Source organism: Mus caroli, unplaced genomic scaffold (genome assembly GCF_978045245.1).
Source record: "Mus caroli unplaced genomic scaffold, Mus_caroli_1 scaffold_2, whole genome shotgun sequence".
In the NCBI taxonomy this organism is placed as follows: Eukaryota; Metazoa; Chordata; class Mammalia; order Rodentia; family Muridae; genus Mus; species Mus caroli.
In genome coordinates, this window is record NW_028227257.1 from 91,897,744 (window position 1) to 91,915,447 (window position 17,704).

The following is a 17,704-nucleotide window of genomic DNA, read 5'->3' on the forward strand; positions in this document are numbered from 1 at the left end:
TTTCCACTGAATGGTTTTTGCTCCCTTGTCAAAGATCAAGTGACCATAGGTATGTGGGTTCATTTCTGGGTCTTCAACTCTAATCCATTGGTCTACTTTTCTGTCGATATACCAGTACCATGCAGTTTTTATCACAATTGGCCTGTAGTACAGCTGTAGGTCAGGCATGGTGATTCCACCAGAGGTTCTTTTATCCTTGAGAAGAGTTTTTGCTATCCTAGGTTTTCTGTTATTCCAGATGAATTTGCAGATTGCCCTTTCTAATTCCTTGATGAATTCAGTTGGAAATTTGATGGGGATTGCATCGAATCTGTAGATTGCTTTTGGCAAGATGGCCATTTTTACTATATTGATGCTGCCAATCCATGAGCATGGGAGATCTTTCCATCTTCTGATATCTTCTTTAATTTCTTTCTTCAGAGACTTGAATTTCTTATCATACAGATCTTTCACTTCCTTAGTTAGAGTCACACCAATGTTATGTTTTCCTGCAATTCTTTAAGGGATTTTTGTGCTTCCTCTTTAATGTCTTCTACCTGTTTAGCAGTGTTCTCCTGTATTTCTTTGAGTGAGTTATTAAAGTCCTTCTTGATGTCCTCAACCATCATCATGCGATACGCTTTTAAATCTGGGTCTAGCTTTTCGGGTGTGTTGGGGTGCTCTGGACTGGGCAAGGTGGGAGTGCTGGGTTCTGGTGATGTTGAGTGGTTTTCGTTTCTGATAGTAAGATTCTTACATTTACCTTGTGCCATCTGGTAATCTCTGGAGTTAGTTGATTTAGTTGTCTCTGGTTAGAGCTTGTTCCTCAGGTGATTCTGTTAGCCTCTATCAACAGACCTGGGAGACCTGCTATCTCCTCTGAGTTTCAGTGGTCAAAGCACTCTCTGCAGGCAAGATCTCCTCTTACAGGGAAGGTGCACAGATATCTGTCATTTGGACCTCCCTCCTGGCCTAATATGAAGGCCCAAAACAGGACCTGTCCCTGAAGCTGAGTTGCTTTGGCCTATCCCAGAAGCTGTTAGCTTCTGTATTCCATACTCTCACCTGTGCAGAATATTCTCAGCAGAGTCCCGGAACCAAGATGTCTGCAGCTAATGCTCAGGCAAAGCGATCCTGGACTGGGTTCACAACTATCCTCTGGCCAGGAAAGTGGCCGGATGTCTGGGGCCCAAAAAGGGGGCTGCCTTAGAAGCTCTGTGGCTCCTGCCTGTCCCAGAAGCTGGCAGCTTCTGTATTCCACACTCTCACCTGTGTGGCGGAGTCCTGGAACCAAGATGTCTGCTGCCGATGCTAAGGCCGCTAGTCTCTTCTTAATCACCACTAATTTCTTAGCTTCAGCTAACCAGCATCCAGTATTTTCTTCCATTCTTAACTCTAGAGCCAGAGTCACATGGCTGAAGCTGCGGAGTTCTGCTGCTTGCGGGAACTAGAACATGACCCCCCATGTGCTATTAAATTATCACTGGCTTTATGTTTTCAAAATCCTTCACTGTCTAAACTTGGCTATCCTGGTTCTTGCTTTGTATAGTGACCTTGAATACAGAGATCAGCATGCCTGTCTCCTGGGATTAAAGGTGTGTACCACCATTCCTGGATCTAAATTTAGCTGGGTAAAATCTTGCCCCAAGGTCCCACTTCCCTGATCTGTTATCTCCTAGAACACAGGATTTTGCTCCATTTCACTTCCTGGTACTCCTCTGTGGGGAATTGCAGGCTGGTCTCCAGTCTAGCTGAGGTCTGAACCCCGATGGTCATAATTCACCTACATGACATGGTAGGCATTCCCTCATGCTCCTGGAACTCTGGCCCCTGGCAAAGGTACCACCTCCCACAGCTCCAACAAGAGAAGCATGGTCAGTAGTCACATAAGCAATGGCCCAAGCTTCTGACCTTCAGGCTAAACTCCTCCCCAGTTACCTAGCAACAGTGAAGACCATAATAAGGGGTGCTCAGCTCCCACCTCCCTCTCTTATTCCTTTGTCTTTTCACCTCTCTCTTCTCTCACTTCTCTCTCCTCTTCCCTTTCTTTTTTCTTCTTTCCTCTTCTCTCTCTCTCTCCCCTGCATTTCTATAATAAAGCTCTAAAACCATAGACTCTTTGCTCTGCTCCTTCAAGTTCCATTGTGCACTCTGGTCAGTGTTGGGAACTTCTCCCCTCTTCCCTCTCTCTCATAACCTGGTGGCTTTAGCAAAGTAGCTCCAGGGGGGGAGGAGGTCCGCAGGCAGGGCTGCCCCTTGACCACCACCTGAAGAGTGGGATAGAGGAATGCTCACCCAGGGATGAGTTGATAGGGTAGATAGCAGCCCTCCCACGCCTGACTGACCAGAGAATAGGGAAACCCTGGCAGGGATTTGGGCATCTTTTTCCTTCTATTCTTTCCCAAGGCCCCAGCCACCCCACCTTTTTTATTTTGTTCCAATACTCCTTTAATACTCAAACCATGTATTTTATATTTTTCCTTTCTAAGGTTGCTGTGCTTGTTCAAACTTCTCTTCATAAGACTTAACCAGAGTAGGGCAGTGGTGGCATACACCTTTAATCCCAGGACTTGGGAGACACAAGCAGGCAGATTTCTGAGTTCGAGGCCAGCCTGGTCTACAGAGTGAGTTCAGGGACAGCCAGGGCTATACAGAGAAACCCTGTCTCAAAAAAAAAAAAAAAAAAAAAAAAAGACTTAACCAGAGAACAAAGTCTCTGTTGGGCTTTTTTGAAACTTCCTTTGTCAATGTAATTAACTTGAGTCTCTTCACCTTAGCCTCAGGCAGACTTTTCAGACAAAGGCAAAAAGTAGCCACATTCTTCAACAAAATACCACAAAAACAGTCTTTATGCCACATTCTGAAATTCTTCTCCTTTGAAATCTCTTGAGCAAGGTCAACACAGTTCAAATTACTCCCAGCAACTAAGTCTTCCATATTCCTACTAGGATGTCCCATTAAGTCCCATTTAAATAATTCCACTGCTTTCCAAATCCAAAGTCCCAAAGTCCACATTCTTTCAAATAAAAGCATGGTAAGGCCTATTACAGCAATACCCCACTCCTGGTACCAACTTCTGTCTTAGTTAGGGTTTTACTGCTGTGAACAGACACCAGGACCAAAGCAAGTCTTATAAAAAACAACTTTTAATTGGGGCTGGCTTACAAGTTCAGAGGTTCAGTCCATTATCATCAAGGTGGGTGCATGGCAGTATCCAGGCAGGCATGGCACAGGCAGAGCTGAGAGTTCTATGTCTTCATCCAAAGGCTGTTAGTGGAAGACTCACCTAAGGTGAGAGTACTAAGCCCACACCCACAGTGACACACCTACTCCAACCAGGTCACAGCTCCAAATGGTGCCACTCCCTGGTCCAAGAATATACAAACCATCACAAAGGGTGCCAAACAGACAGGGATACACAGGAGTGTTGTACCTGAATGTAATTTCTCAAAAGCAAGCACCAGACTTATACTACAAAAGAAAAACAAGAAAGCTAGGCAAATACATCGGCCAATGTACATCTGCTCTTTACACAAAACACAGAAAATGCATATATAAAAAGCTAGGGATGCCAGGCAGTGTTTACAACTGAGATAGAAACAGCCCTATTTAAGATCAGCTAAACACAGGAGTGAGGTGAATGGTCTGATGCAATGCTAGTCTATTGTTAAACCCACCACCAGGGGTCCTTTAGTAAATACCTGATTATGCTATTCCTCTGGACCTAGTGAAAAACATGCACCAGGGGAAGTCCATTCTACTAACCCTTTCATGAATCATACTTCAGTTCCTCCTAAAACCACAACCCACCTTCTTCTTAGATCACTGTAAATTCCTGTGTATGGGAGTGACATGGCTATTGTTCTAATTATTACTACGTAGACTAGCCCTGAGATTTCTAGCTTTATTCAAGTAAATTGTAATGCCTGATTACCTTCACTGACTCTCTTTCAATGCTAGAGTTAATTTTGGATGTTACTGAATAGGTGACAGTCCCACTGAATTTCAAGCTCAGGGTTGGCTCAAGGACTGCCTAGGGCATTGGAACACTGGTGGAAGGTAATCTAACTTAGCTAGATTAGCTCTTTGTCAAAATCAATCTGTAAAGGCACTTATAATAAAACAACACTGAAAGAAAGCACACAGATCCATATAGCCGACTAACACAGAGACAGGTTTGGAGCTTTTATGCTATGGGAATGTCTAAATTCCAGGAGGATAAATTGTCATGAAACTCTTTGCCTCAGGACTGCATTCAGGCTTTTAGGCTGGTCACACTGACTTCACTGGACTTGGTATGACACATGTGTGAATCTTACTCAGAAGAGGAAATAAAATAAACAGTAGAGGTGAATGGAGGGAGGAAAGTGGGTAAGAGTGAGAGTAAGGAGGGAAACAGGATGAGGATTTGTTTTGTGGAGAACAGTGGTAGGACAGGGCTTGGAGTGAAAATGGAAATTTGTGGAGGGAATCTTTGGGACTAGCCAGTGATCTGGGATGAAGGAGGCTCATAGAAGTCTAGTGGGGGTGGCATTAGCTGAGCCATTTTAGCAATTGTGGATATGCAGATAGAATTAGCTACCTGTAGTCAGATGAGACTTCCACTGAAAGGAATGGTTGTCTTAGTTAGGGTTTTATTGTTGTGAATAGACATCATGACCAAGGTAACTCTTATAAATAACAACAGTTCATTAGGGCTGCCTTAATTGTTCTGAGGTATAGTTCAACATGGTGTGAAACATGGCAGCATCCAGGCAGGCATGGTGTAAGTGTTCTATACTTTGTTCAGACAGCAAACAAGAGAATACTGGCTCCCATGTGACTAGGAGGAGGGTCTTTTAAAGCACAAGCCCACAGTGACACAATTCGTTTGACAAGGCCACACAGATTCCAACAAGGCCATACCTTCTAACATTGCCATTCCCTGGACCAAGGATATTCAAACCACCACAGGAGGCATCAACCCACCCACAAACCCTTTGACCAAAATTTTGTCCTGCCTATAAAATGTGCAGGGATAAAGATGGAGCAGAGATTGAGGGGTTGACTAACCAATGATTAGTCCAAATGAGACACAGTAGATGGAAGAGAGAAAACCTTGACACTATTAATGATACTCTGCTACACATGCAGACAGGAGCTTAGAATAAGTGTCTCTTGACAGGCTTCATTGTGCAGCTAATAGAAGCAGGTACAGAACTCCACAATCAAAGATCAGGCAAATCACTGGGTGTCTTATAGAAGAGTGTGGGATAAGACTGAATGAGCCAGAGTGGTCAAAGACACCAAAAGAAGATCTACAGATGTTGGCCAATTGGAGCTCACAGAGACTGAACCACCAACCAAGGAACATATTTGACCTAGATCTAGGTCCCCTATACACTTGTAACAGATGTGTATCTTGGTCTTCATGTCTGTACCCTAACAATTGGAGCAGAGGTTGTTTCTGACTCTGTTGCCTGCCATTGGATCTCTGTCTCCTAACTGAACTGTGGGAAAGATTGTGCTTAATCCTCTTGAGACTTGATGTCCTAAGGGAGTTCCCTTTCTCTGAGGAGAACAGAATGGGTAACTCAGGTGGTTTGTATGTGTGGAGCTGGGAGGAGAAAAGAGAAGGGAGCTGCAATTGGGATATAATGTGAATAAATAGATATATTAATGAAATATTATGTATCCCTTGGTGTATGGAATAATGTCTGCATCTTTGATTCTAGTTCCTTCTACTCTAAACATCAGCATGTATGTTTGTATGACAATATTTTTGTTTTAATTATTATAGTTCAGTAATACAATTTGAAATATGAGATTGTTATTATTCAGTAGTATTTCTCTCTCTCTCTCTCTCTCTCTCTCTCTCTCTCTCTCTCTCTCTCTGTGTGTGTGTGTGTGTGTGTGTGTGTGTGTATGTGTGTGTTCTTCCATGTGAGGAAAATTATAAATCAGCAAGTATCTTGCTAGAAACTAAACAGTAGCCAAGAGATGGCTTTATCTGTTCTTTTAAATAAAAATTTTCTCCTGGATCCCTTTTCCATAGAGGACTGAAATAAATGGGGAAAACAGATCTTCACTGTCTTTGTAGGAAATATTTATTCTTGTCTTAACAGTTAGTGGCACCCCTGTTTTCTGCACATGTTCTTTATAGCATATTTTACCTCTGTATTTCTCAAGGTGTAGATCAAAGGATTTAACATCGGTTCAACAATAGTAAAGGACACAGCCATTGCTTTATCTATTGGGAATGTCACCACAGGCCTCATATATAAGAAAATACATGGCACAAAAAACAATACAACCACTGTGAAATGTGAACTACACGTAGAGAGGGCTTTGCGTCTCCCTTCAGAACTATAAGACTTAAGGGAGCAGAGAATGACCATGTAGGAAGCAATGAGAATAAGGAAAATGGAAACACACATCACCCCACTGTTCAGAATGACTAAGAGACCCAAGATATGTGTATCCATGCAGGCCAGCTTCAGCAATGGAAACAAATCACACATAAAGTGGTCAATGATATTTGAGCTACAGAATGGTATTTGATACATAAAGAGAAGCTGAATGGTTGCATGCATAGATCCACCTACCCAAGCTCCTCCTACCATCAAGCAGCACACCTTAGGAGTCATCATTTTCATGTAGTGCAGAGGCTTACAGATGGCGACATAGCGATCATAGGCCATAACAATGAGAAGGATGATGCCCACACCACCAAAGAAATGTTCTGCAAATAGCTGGGTCATACAACTTTCAAATGAGACAATAGTCCTCTCAGAAAGGGAGTCCATAATCAATTTTGGAGCAATGACAGAAGAGTAAGTGACATCCATGAGTGACAAAGATAAAAGGAAGAAGTACATGGGTGACCTCAGACTAGGGCTTCTGGTTATGGTAACCACAATGAGTAGATTTCCAAAGACTGTGGCCATATACATAATAAGAAACAAAACAGACAATATTTTCCTCAGCTCTGGGTCTCTTGTAACTCCCAACAGAATAAACTCTGTCACATTGTTTTTATTCATCATTTTTGTGAATAGAACATAAAACCGGAGAATCCAAAAAAGGAGTATAGTATTATGTTGAATGAGTGATTTCACAGCCTTGTGGGATTATTTTGTTTTCTTCTTAGCTTATATCTTACTGACACACATTTTCTCCATCAATTTATGCAGAAGTGAACAGCTAACAGTAAAAATTTGACAGTAGTTTCAGGAAAATGGATCTACCAACAACTTTGTTTATTATTAATACAGCTCTTGTTTTCTGTTCTGAAATTTCTGCTTGGACACTTTGGGATTTCATAACTAAGTTGTACAAATTCCTAGGAATGTTATATAGTTAAATACTGAGAAAATATTCACCAATGGAATATATCAGCTAACAGGTATTTAATAACTGGTTTCACACACCATTAGTTTGGTCTTTTGTTATTGTATGTCTCACACATTTTGGTGTCTGCATCACTTATTTTTACACACAATAAAAGTAACACTACATATGTAAGGCCTCTGGAACATGTCAAAGACTCTTCTTTTTGCACACTTTAATGTAGAATGTTCAACTTGTTCTAGTATTCTATATGTACTTGGAAAAAGTGCAAGTTTGCATACACTCATGCCACGATTTTATGGAAAATTTACGGTGTTTGTGTTGAAAAAACTTGAGAAAAATAAAAAACCAAGGGATTCCCTCATATTAAAGAAAACATTTTTCATTTAAACATTTACATTGTGAAACAAATATTAATAACATCATCACATATTTCTATTAATAAATGAGTCTCTAATAAGGCTCATGAAATTGAATGTCTTAGAGTGTTTGGGTTTTTTTTTTTTTCATTTTAGAGGTTAGAAAATGAGGCTTAAAGGATTATAAAACATGATACAAAATTCTTATACAAAGTAAATACTGAAGACAAATATGAATTCAGCATTTTTCTCCTAAAACTAAAAGCAGTTACAAACTATATTATTCCTCCTAGTTCAATATGTAGTGCTAAATATGAATGACATTTATTATATAATGTCATTATGGTAATTATCCTCTAAAATAAATTCATGTCTCCTTTGCTTATTTCATACAAAAATTCAGTATTAAAACTCAGTGATACTCCTATAAATTGTATATTACATACATCATACATATATATATATACAGATAATGAATATGTATTCTAATCCTAAATTTATTATATGAATCCTAGCATCTCTTTTAAAATAAATTAAATTTTAAGAATATGTTTCACTTCAAAAATCCCATATCTATTATGTATGTGATACCATCACTTCATATGCTTTAAGTCAGTTGAATGGTATAAAAATTGTAGTATAAAAGGATAATGTAAGATCATTATCAGTACTGCATCAGAACCTATTTTTCTTCATGTTTTACTTGTGAAATCACCAGATGAAACAAAAGATTTAAGTGAGAAAGGAAATGGCAAATTATAAAGCTTATTCTGCTTGTGTTTATTACCTTTTCCCCAAGTAATTTGTTTGTTAATGCATTATTAGTTGTATCACATGAAATGAGTAAAGTTTAAGAATAAGGAAGTTAAAATGTAGAATCATTAAGACATATAAGAATATGATTTTGACTCACTAAACTGCGTTTAAAAAGCTGATTACTAATGATCATTGTAATCCTAGTACTTGGAAGGCAGAGCCAAATGAAACATTAGGATATGAAAACTACCCACCTAACACATTTGATGAGTTCAAGGCTAATTAAATACCACATTTCAAAAAGAAAGTTGGATGACATGTAAGGAATGATACTGGAGATTGACCTCTACCTCTTAGTTATACACACACACACACACATACACACACACACCACACCACACCACACCACACACACACACACACACACACACACACACACAAACACACACATACACACACACACACACACACACACACACACACACACACACATGAGGAGAGACAGAGACAGACAGAGACACAGAGACAGAGACAGAATCTCTCTTATAAGATGACTGGGAATTTTCTATCTAATACTGATTTTTTAAACTATAAGTTTTGAAATACACTAACACTCTAATATAGTGGCCACAAATAGCTATAACTGTCTCTTCTGAGGCTATGCCGGGACCTAGCAAACATAGAAGTGGATGCTCACAGTCAGCTATTGGATGGATCACAGGGCCCCCAATGGAGGAGCTAGAGAAAGTACCCAAGGAGCTAAAGGGGTCTGCAATCCTATAGGTGGAACAACAATATAAACTAACCATTACCCCCCGGAGCTCATGTCTCTAGTTGCATATGTATCAGAAGATGGCCTAATTGACCATCATTGGAAAGAGAGGTCCATTGGTCTTGCAAATTTTATATGCCTCAGTACAAGGAAACACCAGGGCCAAGAAGTGGAAGTGGGTGGGTAGTGGAGTTGGGGAGGGAGGGTATGGGGAACCTTTGGGATAGCATTTGAAATGTAAATGAAGAAAATACCTAATTAAAAAACAAAACAAAACCAAAACTTTCTACAGCAGCCAAATGTATAATTTGAAAAAGTCTTAGTAAGTATTGAAATTTTCTTTGCTAGGACATAAATATAAGTCATGTATTATTTGATTCAAATACATCTTTTTACTCTCCATATTAATATTTAAATTAGAGTGCTGGCAGAGAGTTCTTTGTAAATGTAAAATGTATACTAATACCAACCTCTCCTATCACTAAATCAAGGTCTTCAAAATTCAAGAGTACTAAAAATGTAGAGTGAGTACATATTTGGGAACCAGAATAAATGAATTTTACCACTTCTCCTTGTATATGGTACACTGTGGATTTATACATCTCAAAATTATTGTAATAAAATAGTGGAAGGCTGGGGTTTCAAAGAAGACACAAATAGGACTTCTCCATCAATACGTAAGACATTTTGATCTTAACTGTATCTAGTATTAAAGCTTCCAAGTAAGAATTCCTATAAGCAATCACAAAACTAAAATAGTTTAAAATAGGAAACATGTCTATGGAACAATATAAAATAACCCCCCATTTTTTTCTTCTGATGTGGAAATCAGTCATAATTATCTCTCTATTTCTAACACACATCTCAAACAATGTAGTCTGGCAGTCAAACTGTCCTCAATACTAGTCAAACTAATCTCTCTTCTCTTCTTTTCTTTTGCCATCATTTCAGAACCATAGAGTCCCCTAACTGCAGAAACTCACCACAGCATGCATTTTGCAGTGAGCAAAGTCATGAAGCAGAGTGAGCATTGTTAGATCTTTTATGAGGCTACTTACTTACTACTGAACATATAATTCTGCAAAAAGCCCACGTATAATGTAGAGTTTATGAAGACTCATAAGATTGTGTATGCGTAAATGAGGTAAATATAGAAGTTAACGTGTCTGGAGAAATGGATAGAAATAACAACAATAGGGAGAAAGAGAAAATAATAAATATGGGGGTAGAATATGGTAAATGTGTATTATATCTTATATTAAACCAAATTTATAAAACACAATATTCTGGATATTAAAACAGAAAAGTACATAAGTTTTAACATTGTCTTCAATCTTCCTATATATAAAATACAGTAAATTAAGTAAATGTAAATACTTACAATAGACATTACATCTATCTTAAATTTTTAAAAAATGAAACATAATAGTATCTGAACATAATGTGCTTCTACAGAAATGTATGTTTATTAATGAAGTGCTCTGAGAATTCTATGCACTACATGTAACTTTGTGAATATCTATACAGGAAATAAAAGGCATGAATTTTGCAGAACACTAGTCGATCACCTGCCACGGTTAATTTTCATAACTATGAAGCTTCTCACCCTTCCAGCACTACTGCTTATATTCTGTTTCAATGGATACCTTATCCTCCCTTCTTTATACCTCATTTCTTCACCACCACTATATTCATTACCGTCATCCTCAGCACTTCTTAAATTCATGTGCATAGATTCCATATTAATAATAATTTAACTTTTAAAAATATATGTTTTGTTCTCTTTAGGTTATCTTTAAATGTGAGCAATATATTTTTTATCACTGTTAAAATGTTTGCTATAGATACAAATATAAATTAATTACTTTAATAATATTAAATGGACCCATGGCTCCCCAGCAAGGCATTTGCCATTCTTACCTCCAGAAATGCAAGTATCACCTTCAAGGCTTGGCTGTCAGTCTCACGGGATCTTGCTTCAAAAAGTACATTCAATATATTTCATCATTATTACTCCAGATCTTTGATATCATGTGATAACCAAGAATTGAATTGAAACATAACTTGGTCTCTCACTTCAGCTTTCACGTTCTTTCCTCTGTATGAAAATTTTAATGACTTTCAAAACATAGTAAAAAATCAAACTATAAATTTTTGACAACTCATGACTGTTTATCATCAGACCACAATTGTGCTCATAATAATACATTGAAAAGAATTATTGACACATCAAAAAATATAGTTGTGATTTTTAACCCAGCATAATTAATAATCAAGTGAGTTTTAAATCTGCCTTCAATTTCATTTTATTGTCATCTCTGTGATGTGCAAATGCAGGTTATCTTGGTGAGCCTGGTAAAAGAGAAGGTTATACAGGTGATGCTTTTAAGTCTAGTCAAGGTGTTCAAAGGCACAGCTTCAGAACAAATGTTCTCATATGGGCTTCTGTTCAGAAGAGCTAGGGATCCAAAGAGGAGCAGATTAATTCTGTTCTACAAGTTATCTTGATAGAAATAGAGTTTCTAATAATCTTAAAGGAAGATTATAGACAGATACCCCAAGTGTTCATTGACTCAAAGAGGAGAAAGCTCTGAGATTGAAAGAGGGATTTAAATTTTCTCTACATAGAAAAAGGTTCTTCAAATTGCAATTAGCAGCTCCTTACAATATCATTCATCAAACTATGCCCATCATTCATCTGTATTTTGAAGTTATTATTTAAAAATCTTCTTAACTGTAAACAGCATTAACATATTGTCCCTTGAGTAATGTTCCTGGGAACAAAGAGAGCACAGTGACTATTGAAAATAGTACAAATTTCAAAGATATATGGGCTTTCATATCACTTCAGTTGCATCCCTTAGAGGCCCCATCTCCACTGACTGAGGATGTAATCACTTTTCCAGAAATATCCCAGCTACCCCCTGCAGTGATTAAGGTTTTCCCAGTTGTAGAGCTACAGTGCAACTGGTTCATCTGACACCTCAAAAGCAAAACAAACAAAGAAATAAATATCTTAATGTCTCCTATGTAATTAATGGTTCTAACATTAAGTTGTAAAAACTGCCACACAGTGATCTACCTGTCTGAAAATAAACAAAAGAAACAGAACACTGATTATCTTTGGCAACAGGCCAAGGTCCCTATATCAGCATTTTCTATCAAGTTTTCTGGTAATCTCTTATCAGTTCTGACAACCAGTACAATTGTGTCAAAAAATTAAAACTTTTAAATGTAGAAGTAACTTTTATTCACCAGATGTAATTGTACTCTTGGAGACCTCCTGCTGAATAAACTCAGCCTTTCTGGTTGTTTCTGAACTCTGGCTAGCTGGTTCAACTCAGCTGTTCTGACTCAAACTACTCTCCAACCTTACTAATTCTATCTGGCTTTTCATTTCTTCTTCCCTCCCCTCCCCTCCCCTCTCCTCTCCTCTCCTCTCCTCCCCTCCCCTCCTCTCTTCTTCTCTCCTCTCCTTCTCTTTATTTATTCTTTTCTTTTCTTTCCTTTTTTATTCTTTTCTTTTTCTTTTTTCCCCCACACCTTCAGAGCCAGCTCCTCTGTGGTGCCCAGGTTGTTCCCTCCCCGCTTGGATATTTTACGAATTTAACATTTCAAATTATATCCCCTTTCCTAGTTTCTACTCCAGAAAGCCCCTGTTCCATCTTCCTCCCCTGTTTCTATAAGGGTGCTCCCCCATGCACCCTCCCACTCCTGCCTCTCTGCCCTGGCATTCCCCTATACTGAGGTATTGACCCTTCACAGGACCAAGGACCTCTCCTCCCATTGATGCCCAACAAGGCATGGGTTACTCCATGTGTACTCTTTGGTTGGTAGTTTAGTCCCTGGGAGCTCTGGGGTGTCTGGTTGGTTGATATTGTTGTTCTTCCTAAGGGGTTGCGCACCCCTTCAGCTCCTTCAGTCCTTTCTCTAACTCCTCCACTGGGGACTCCATTCTCAGTCCAATGGATGTGAGCCTCTGCATTTGACAGGCTCTGGGAGATCCTCTCAGGGTACAGCTATATCGGGCTCCTGTAAACAAGCACTTCTAGGCATCAGCAATAATGTCTGGGTTTGTTGTCTGTATATGGGATGTATCCCCACTTTTCTTAGCTTCTTCATGAATTGTTCTGCTTGGCCTTAAATTCATTGACAATTTATTCTAATCTTTTGCATTTTTTTATTCTCTAACTTCAACTGCCTCAACTCCACTGCACTGCACTCACTTCACTGACTCCCAACTAAGTCTCTCTCTCTCTCTCTCTCTGTGGTATGCAAGTAGCCTTTTATTCCTGTGTCTTCTTGTACTTCTGAGTGTATTTTATCTGACTCATTCTGTTAACTTTTTCTCTGATTTCTCATTTTGCATGCCCTGTAGAGAAAATATCTTGAGTCCCTATGGATGTAACACCTGTCAATAAAAATCTGAAGGCCTATGGCTTAGGCAGTAAATAGGAGGTGGAACATGTGGGAGACAGGATTCTGAAACAGTGCCTAATGTGGGAGATTCAACTGGGATGGTGCATGGTACCTGAGCACAGGTAATCAGCCAGGTGTCAGAATGTAGATCAGAATAAATGAGTTATATTGACTTATGATCTAGCCAGAGTAGAGTCTAGCTATACGGCCAAGGCATTTATAAATATATTTTGAATCTGAATCTTATTTCTAGGAGCATAGGGTTGGGAGGTAGAACCAGATCTAACTTTTTCAATTGGCAGCCCATGTTGGATCCCAAATGTTAGATTAAAGTTATCATTTTCTGTATATACTTATTAATGCTGGATATTAATATGGGAGTAATTATTCCTTAACCACATAGAGAGATTTTAATATTTCTAAGCCTTAGGCCTTAGATGGGCAGGTTTTCAAGTATCCCATCTCAGTTGAGAATACCACCTAGCCCCATCCAGCCATGTGGCTAGCTATAACTTCCAGGCCACTATCATGTCTGTCTTCTCCCATTTCTCCTGGTGAAAGTTCTTCCTTTTTCCTAGAGTTCCTATTTCCCTTCCAGGAAGTCCCAACTTTCACTTCCTGCCCAGCTAATTGGCCATCATATTTTTATTAAAGATAATTAGAGAATGATTTATGTAGGTGAGGAAGGAAACAGACATAAAATTACATGTTGCAACTCAACTTTTTTTTTTTTCCAGTCAGGACAACTTTACTTAAGCCTGAACTTTATCAGGACATGGAGACTGGAAAACAAATGCAATTCTAGCTTTCCCAATTTTCTTGTGCTCTATTCCCCAAAGGAAGACTATGTCCAAAATCATCAGGACCAATTATAAGAGAACTTTTTCCAATTCCAAAGAAGAGGGTTAGAGTAATTTTGGTCATCAACAAATGTTAGATGTTTGTTGTTTTTTTAAAAGGGAAGAGTTACAAGAAGTTTTAGTATTAAATAGGGAGGAAGTAAAATAGGAAGCTTAGACACAGGAATTTCTCTCTTTCCTTTTATATTTCCTTCTTCCTTTCTTAGGTAGAAGAAGGGGTTTGGAAAGAAAAAGGTATACACAGAAATATTACAAGAATATTAGACAAAGTGGGGTAGATCATTGCATCTACTCTTCAAACCAAACCAAATCAAACCAACCCAAACAAAACAAAACAAAACAAAACAAAACAAATAGCAAAACAAATAAAAACAAAAACAAACCATTTTTTATCCTCAGATCTTACATTGGTATAGATTTTTGTATTTCAATGTAAATTTGAGGTTATATTTTGTTTATTGTTTCAGATTTTTGTATATTTATACAGAAATAAAGTTATTTTTGATACATTGGTATGGGTTATGTATTAATACAGATTTATGATTATTCTTGATACACATAATGAATGTATATTTTCAACCTTTGAGGTATTATACTGAAATAATAACTTTTTGTTATTATTATTTTTTTATTAACATTTCAGCCCTTGCCCCTCTTCTGGTCCCTGCCTCACAGTTCCTGACCCAATTCTCCCTCCATCTCATCTCCTAGAGAGTGCTTCCCCTTTCCCCACCCACAGTATCTCACTTCCATGGGGCCTCAAATCTCTTGAGGATAAGGCTTCTCCCACTGATGCCAGACCAGGCAGTGCTTTGCTATATATGTGCCAGTGTCCTTGGGCCAACATCTGTTTGATGCCTGGTTGGTGGCTTCATCTGTGGGATTCCCTGGGGATCTGGGTTATTTGAGACTACTGATCTTCCTATAGGGTCACCCTTTTCTTTAGTTCCTTCAATCCTTCTCCTAATTACCTTCATATGGGTCCCTGACTTCAGTAGTTGGGTATAAGAATTTGCATCTGTTTCAGTCAGCTGCTGGTAGGGCATCTCAGAGAACACTCATGTTAGGCTCCTGTCTGTAAACACATCCTAACATCAGTAATAGAGTCAGGCCTACCTCATGAGATAGATGCCATGTTGCACTGGTCACTGGATTGCCTTTTCTTCACTCTCTTCTCCACTTTTGTCTCTGGAGTTCTTTGATATAAGAACAATTCTGAGTCAAAAATTTTGATTGGAGTAACTCTGTTCCTCCACTTGGGGCCCTGTCTATTGACTGGAGGTAGACTCTTTGAGTTCTGTCTCTACACTATTGGGTATTTTAGCTAAGATCACCCCCATTGAGTTCTGAGAGTCTCTCACCTCTAAGGTTTCTGGGACTTTTTAGAGGGTCCCCTGGCCTCCCAACCCCAGAAGCTGGATATTTTCATTCATTCTCCTGGTCCTCTGTGTTTCTCTCCTCTTCCCCAGACCATATATTATTATGTCCTCCTTTCCCATTCCCTCTTCCCCCTCACACTATGAACATAGTGGTGTATATGTCATTGTGGTATGGTGCAGCAACTTTTGTGTATATGGCCAAAAGTAGTACAGCTGGGTATTCAGGTAGAGCTATTCCCAATTTCTGAGGAAACTTCAGACTGATTTCCAGAGTGGTTGTAGCAGTTTGCAATTCCATCAGCACTGAAGGAGTGCTCCTCTTTCTCAATATTCTTGTCAGCATGTGCTGGCACATATGTAGGAGGACACTGCTTTGTCTGGCCTTAGTGGGAGAGGATGTACCTAATTATTTAGAGACTTGATACCCCAGGGAAGAGGTATGTGGAAGTGTGTGTAAGGTGAAGGTGTGAGTGTATGACATGGCAGTGGAGGTTTGGAGGGTGAGAGAGCACCCTCTCAGAGGCTAAGGTGAGGGGTTATTGGGTTAAAAAAAGCACTTGGGGGGCCCAAGAATGGGGGCAATATTTTGAATATAAATAAATAAAGCAAGTAAGAAAAAATAAAGATTTGTTGTTTTTTTTTTCTCTCTTCATTTTATTTAAATCACAACATTGACTATCTGTCTATCCTAAGGAGAAGCAGATTTGGGGTATTCACTTCATAGAAAACGTGTAGGTATTTATTCAGAGTCCTTTATATAAGATGAGCACTAATTCATAACAATTACTTGTTGCACAAAATTTAAGTACCATATAGTATTTTTCTGTGTAATTATAGCTTATAAAATGAAGACTTTTATGATTCACGAGGAAATTTAGGCAAAAACAAACAAATAAAACAAAACAAAACAAAAACAAGGAATTCTAAATCTACCCAGCAATGACATGACCTGATATCAACTCCAAGAATAACAATAACATCAAACAGATGCCTGAGAACCAGCACAAAACCACAATCATTAACCCCCAAAACAATATGTCTCTGCCAGAACCTAGAAACCCAACTATAATAGGTCCTGAGATGTACAATATTGCTAAAATACAAGAAAAGTACTATATAGCTATTATGAACATGTTCCTAAAGAGGTTCTTAAGGAGAATATTAATAAATCCATTAACAAAATCTGTGAAACCCCAAATGAACAGTGGAATAAAATGATAAAAATGGTTCAAAACATGAAAGTAGAAATAGAATCATCAATAAAACCCTAAATTGAGGAAAAACTAGTGTCTTAGTCAGGGTTTCTATTCCTGCACAAACATGATGACCAAGAAGCAAGTTGGGGAGGAAAGGGTTTATTCAGCTTACTCTTCCACATTGCTGTTCATCACCAAAGGAAGTCAGGACTGGAACTCAAGCAGGTCAGGAAGCAGGAGCTGAGCAGAGGCCATGGAGGGATGTTCTTTACTGGCTTGCTTCCCCTGGCTTGCTCAGCCTACTCTCTTATAGAGCCCAAGACTACCAGCCCAGAGATGCTCCCACCTATAAGGAGCCTTTTCCCCTTGATCACTAATTGAGGAAATGCCTTACAGTTGGATCTCATGGAGGCATTTCCTCAACTGAAGGTCCTTTCTCTGTGATAACTCCAGCTGTGTCAAGTTGACACAAAACTAACCAGTACAACTAGAAATGAAAAGTTTAGGGAATCAAACAAAAACCTCAATGGTAAGGTAATAGAGAAAGGAGAAGAGGCCCAACTCAAAGGTACAGAAAATATATTCAGCAAAATTATAGAAGAGTTCCCTAATCTAAAGAAGAGATGCTTACCAATATACAAAAAGCATACAGAAC

At 38.7% G+C, this 17,704-nt stretch overlaps 1 protein-coding gene across 1 annotated transcript; it reads right to left on the reverse strand.

The window, feature by feature from the left end:
• Window positions 1-6,083: 6,083 nt before the first annotated feature.
• Window positions 6,084-7,128, reverse strand: LOC110289964 (olfactory receptor 4C6-like). The gene has a single exon (XM_021156397.2). The coding sequence runs from the start codon at window positions 7,002-7,004 to the stop codon at window positions 6,084-6,086; it is 921 nt and encodes a 306-aa protein (XP_021012056.1). The 5' UTR covers window positions 7,005-7,128.
• Window positions 7,129-17,704: the final 10,576 nt, after the last annotated feature.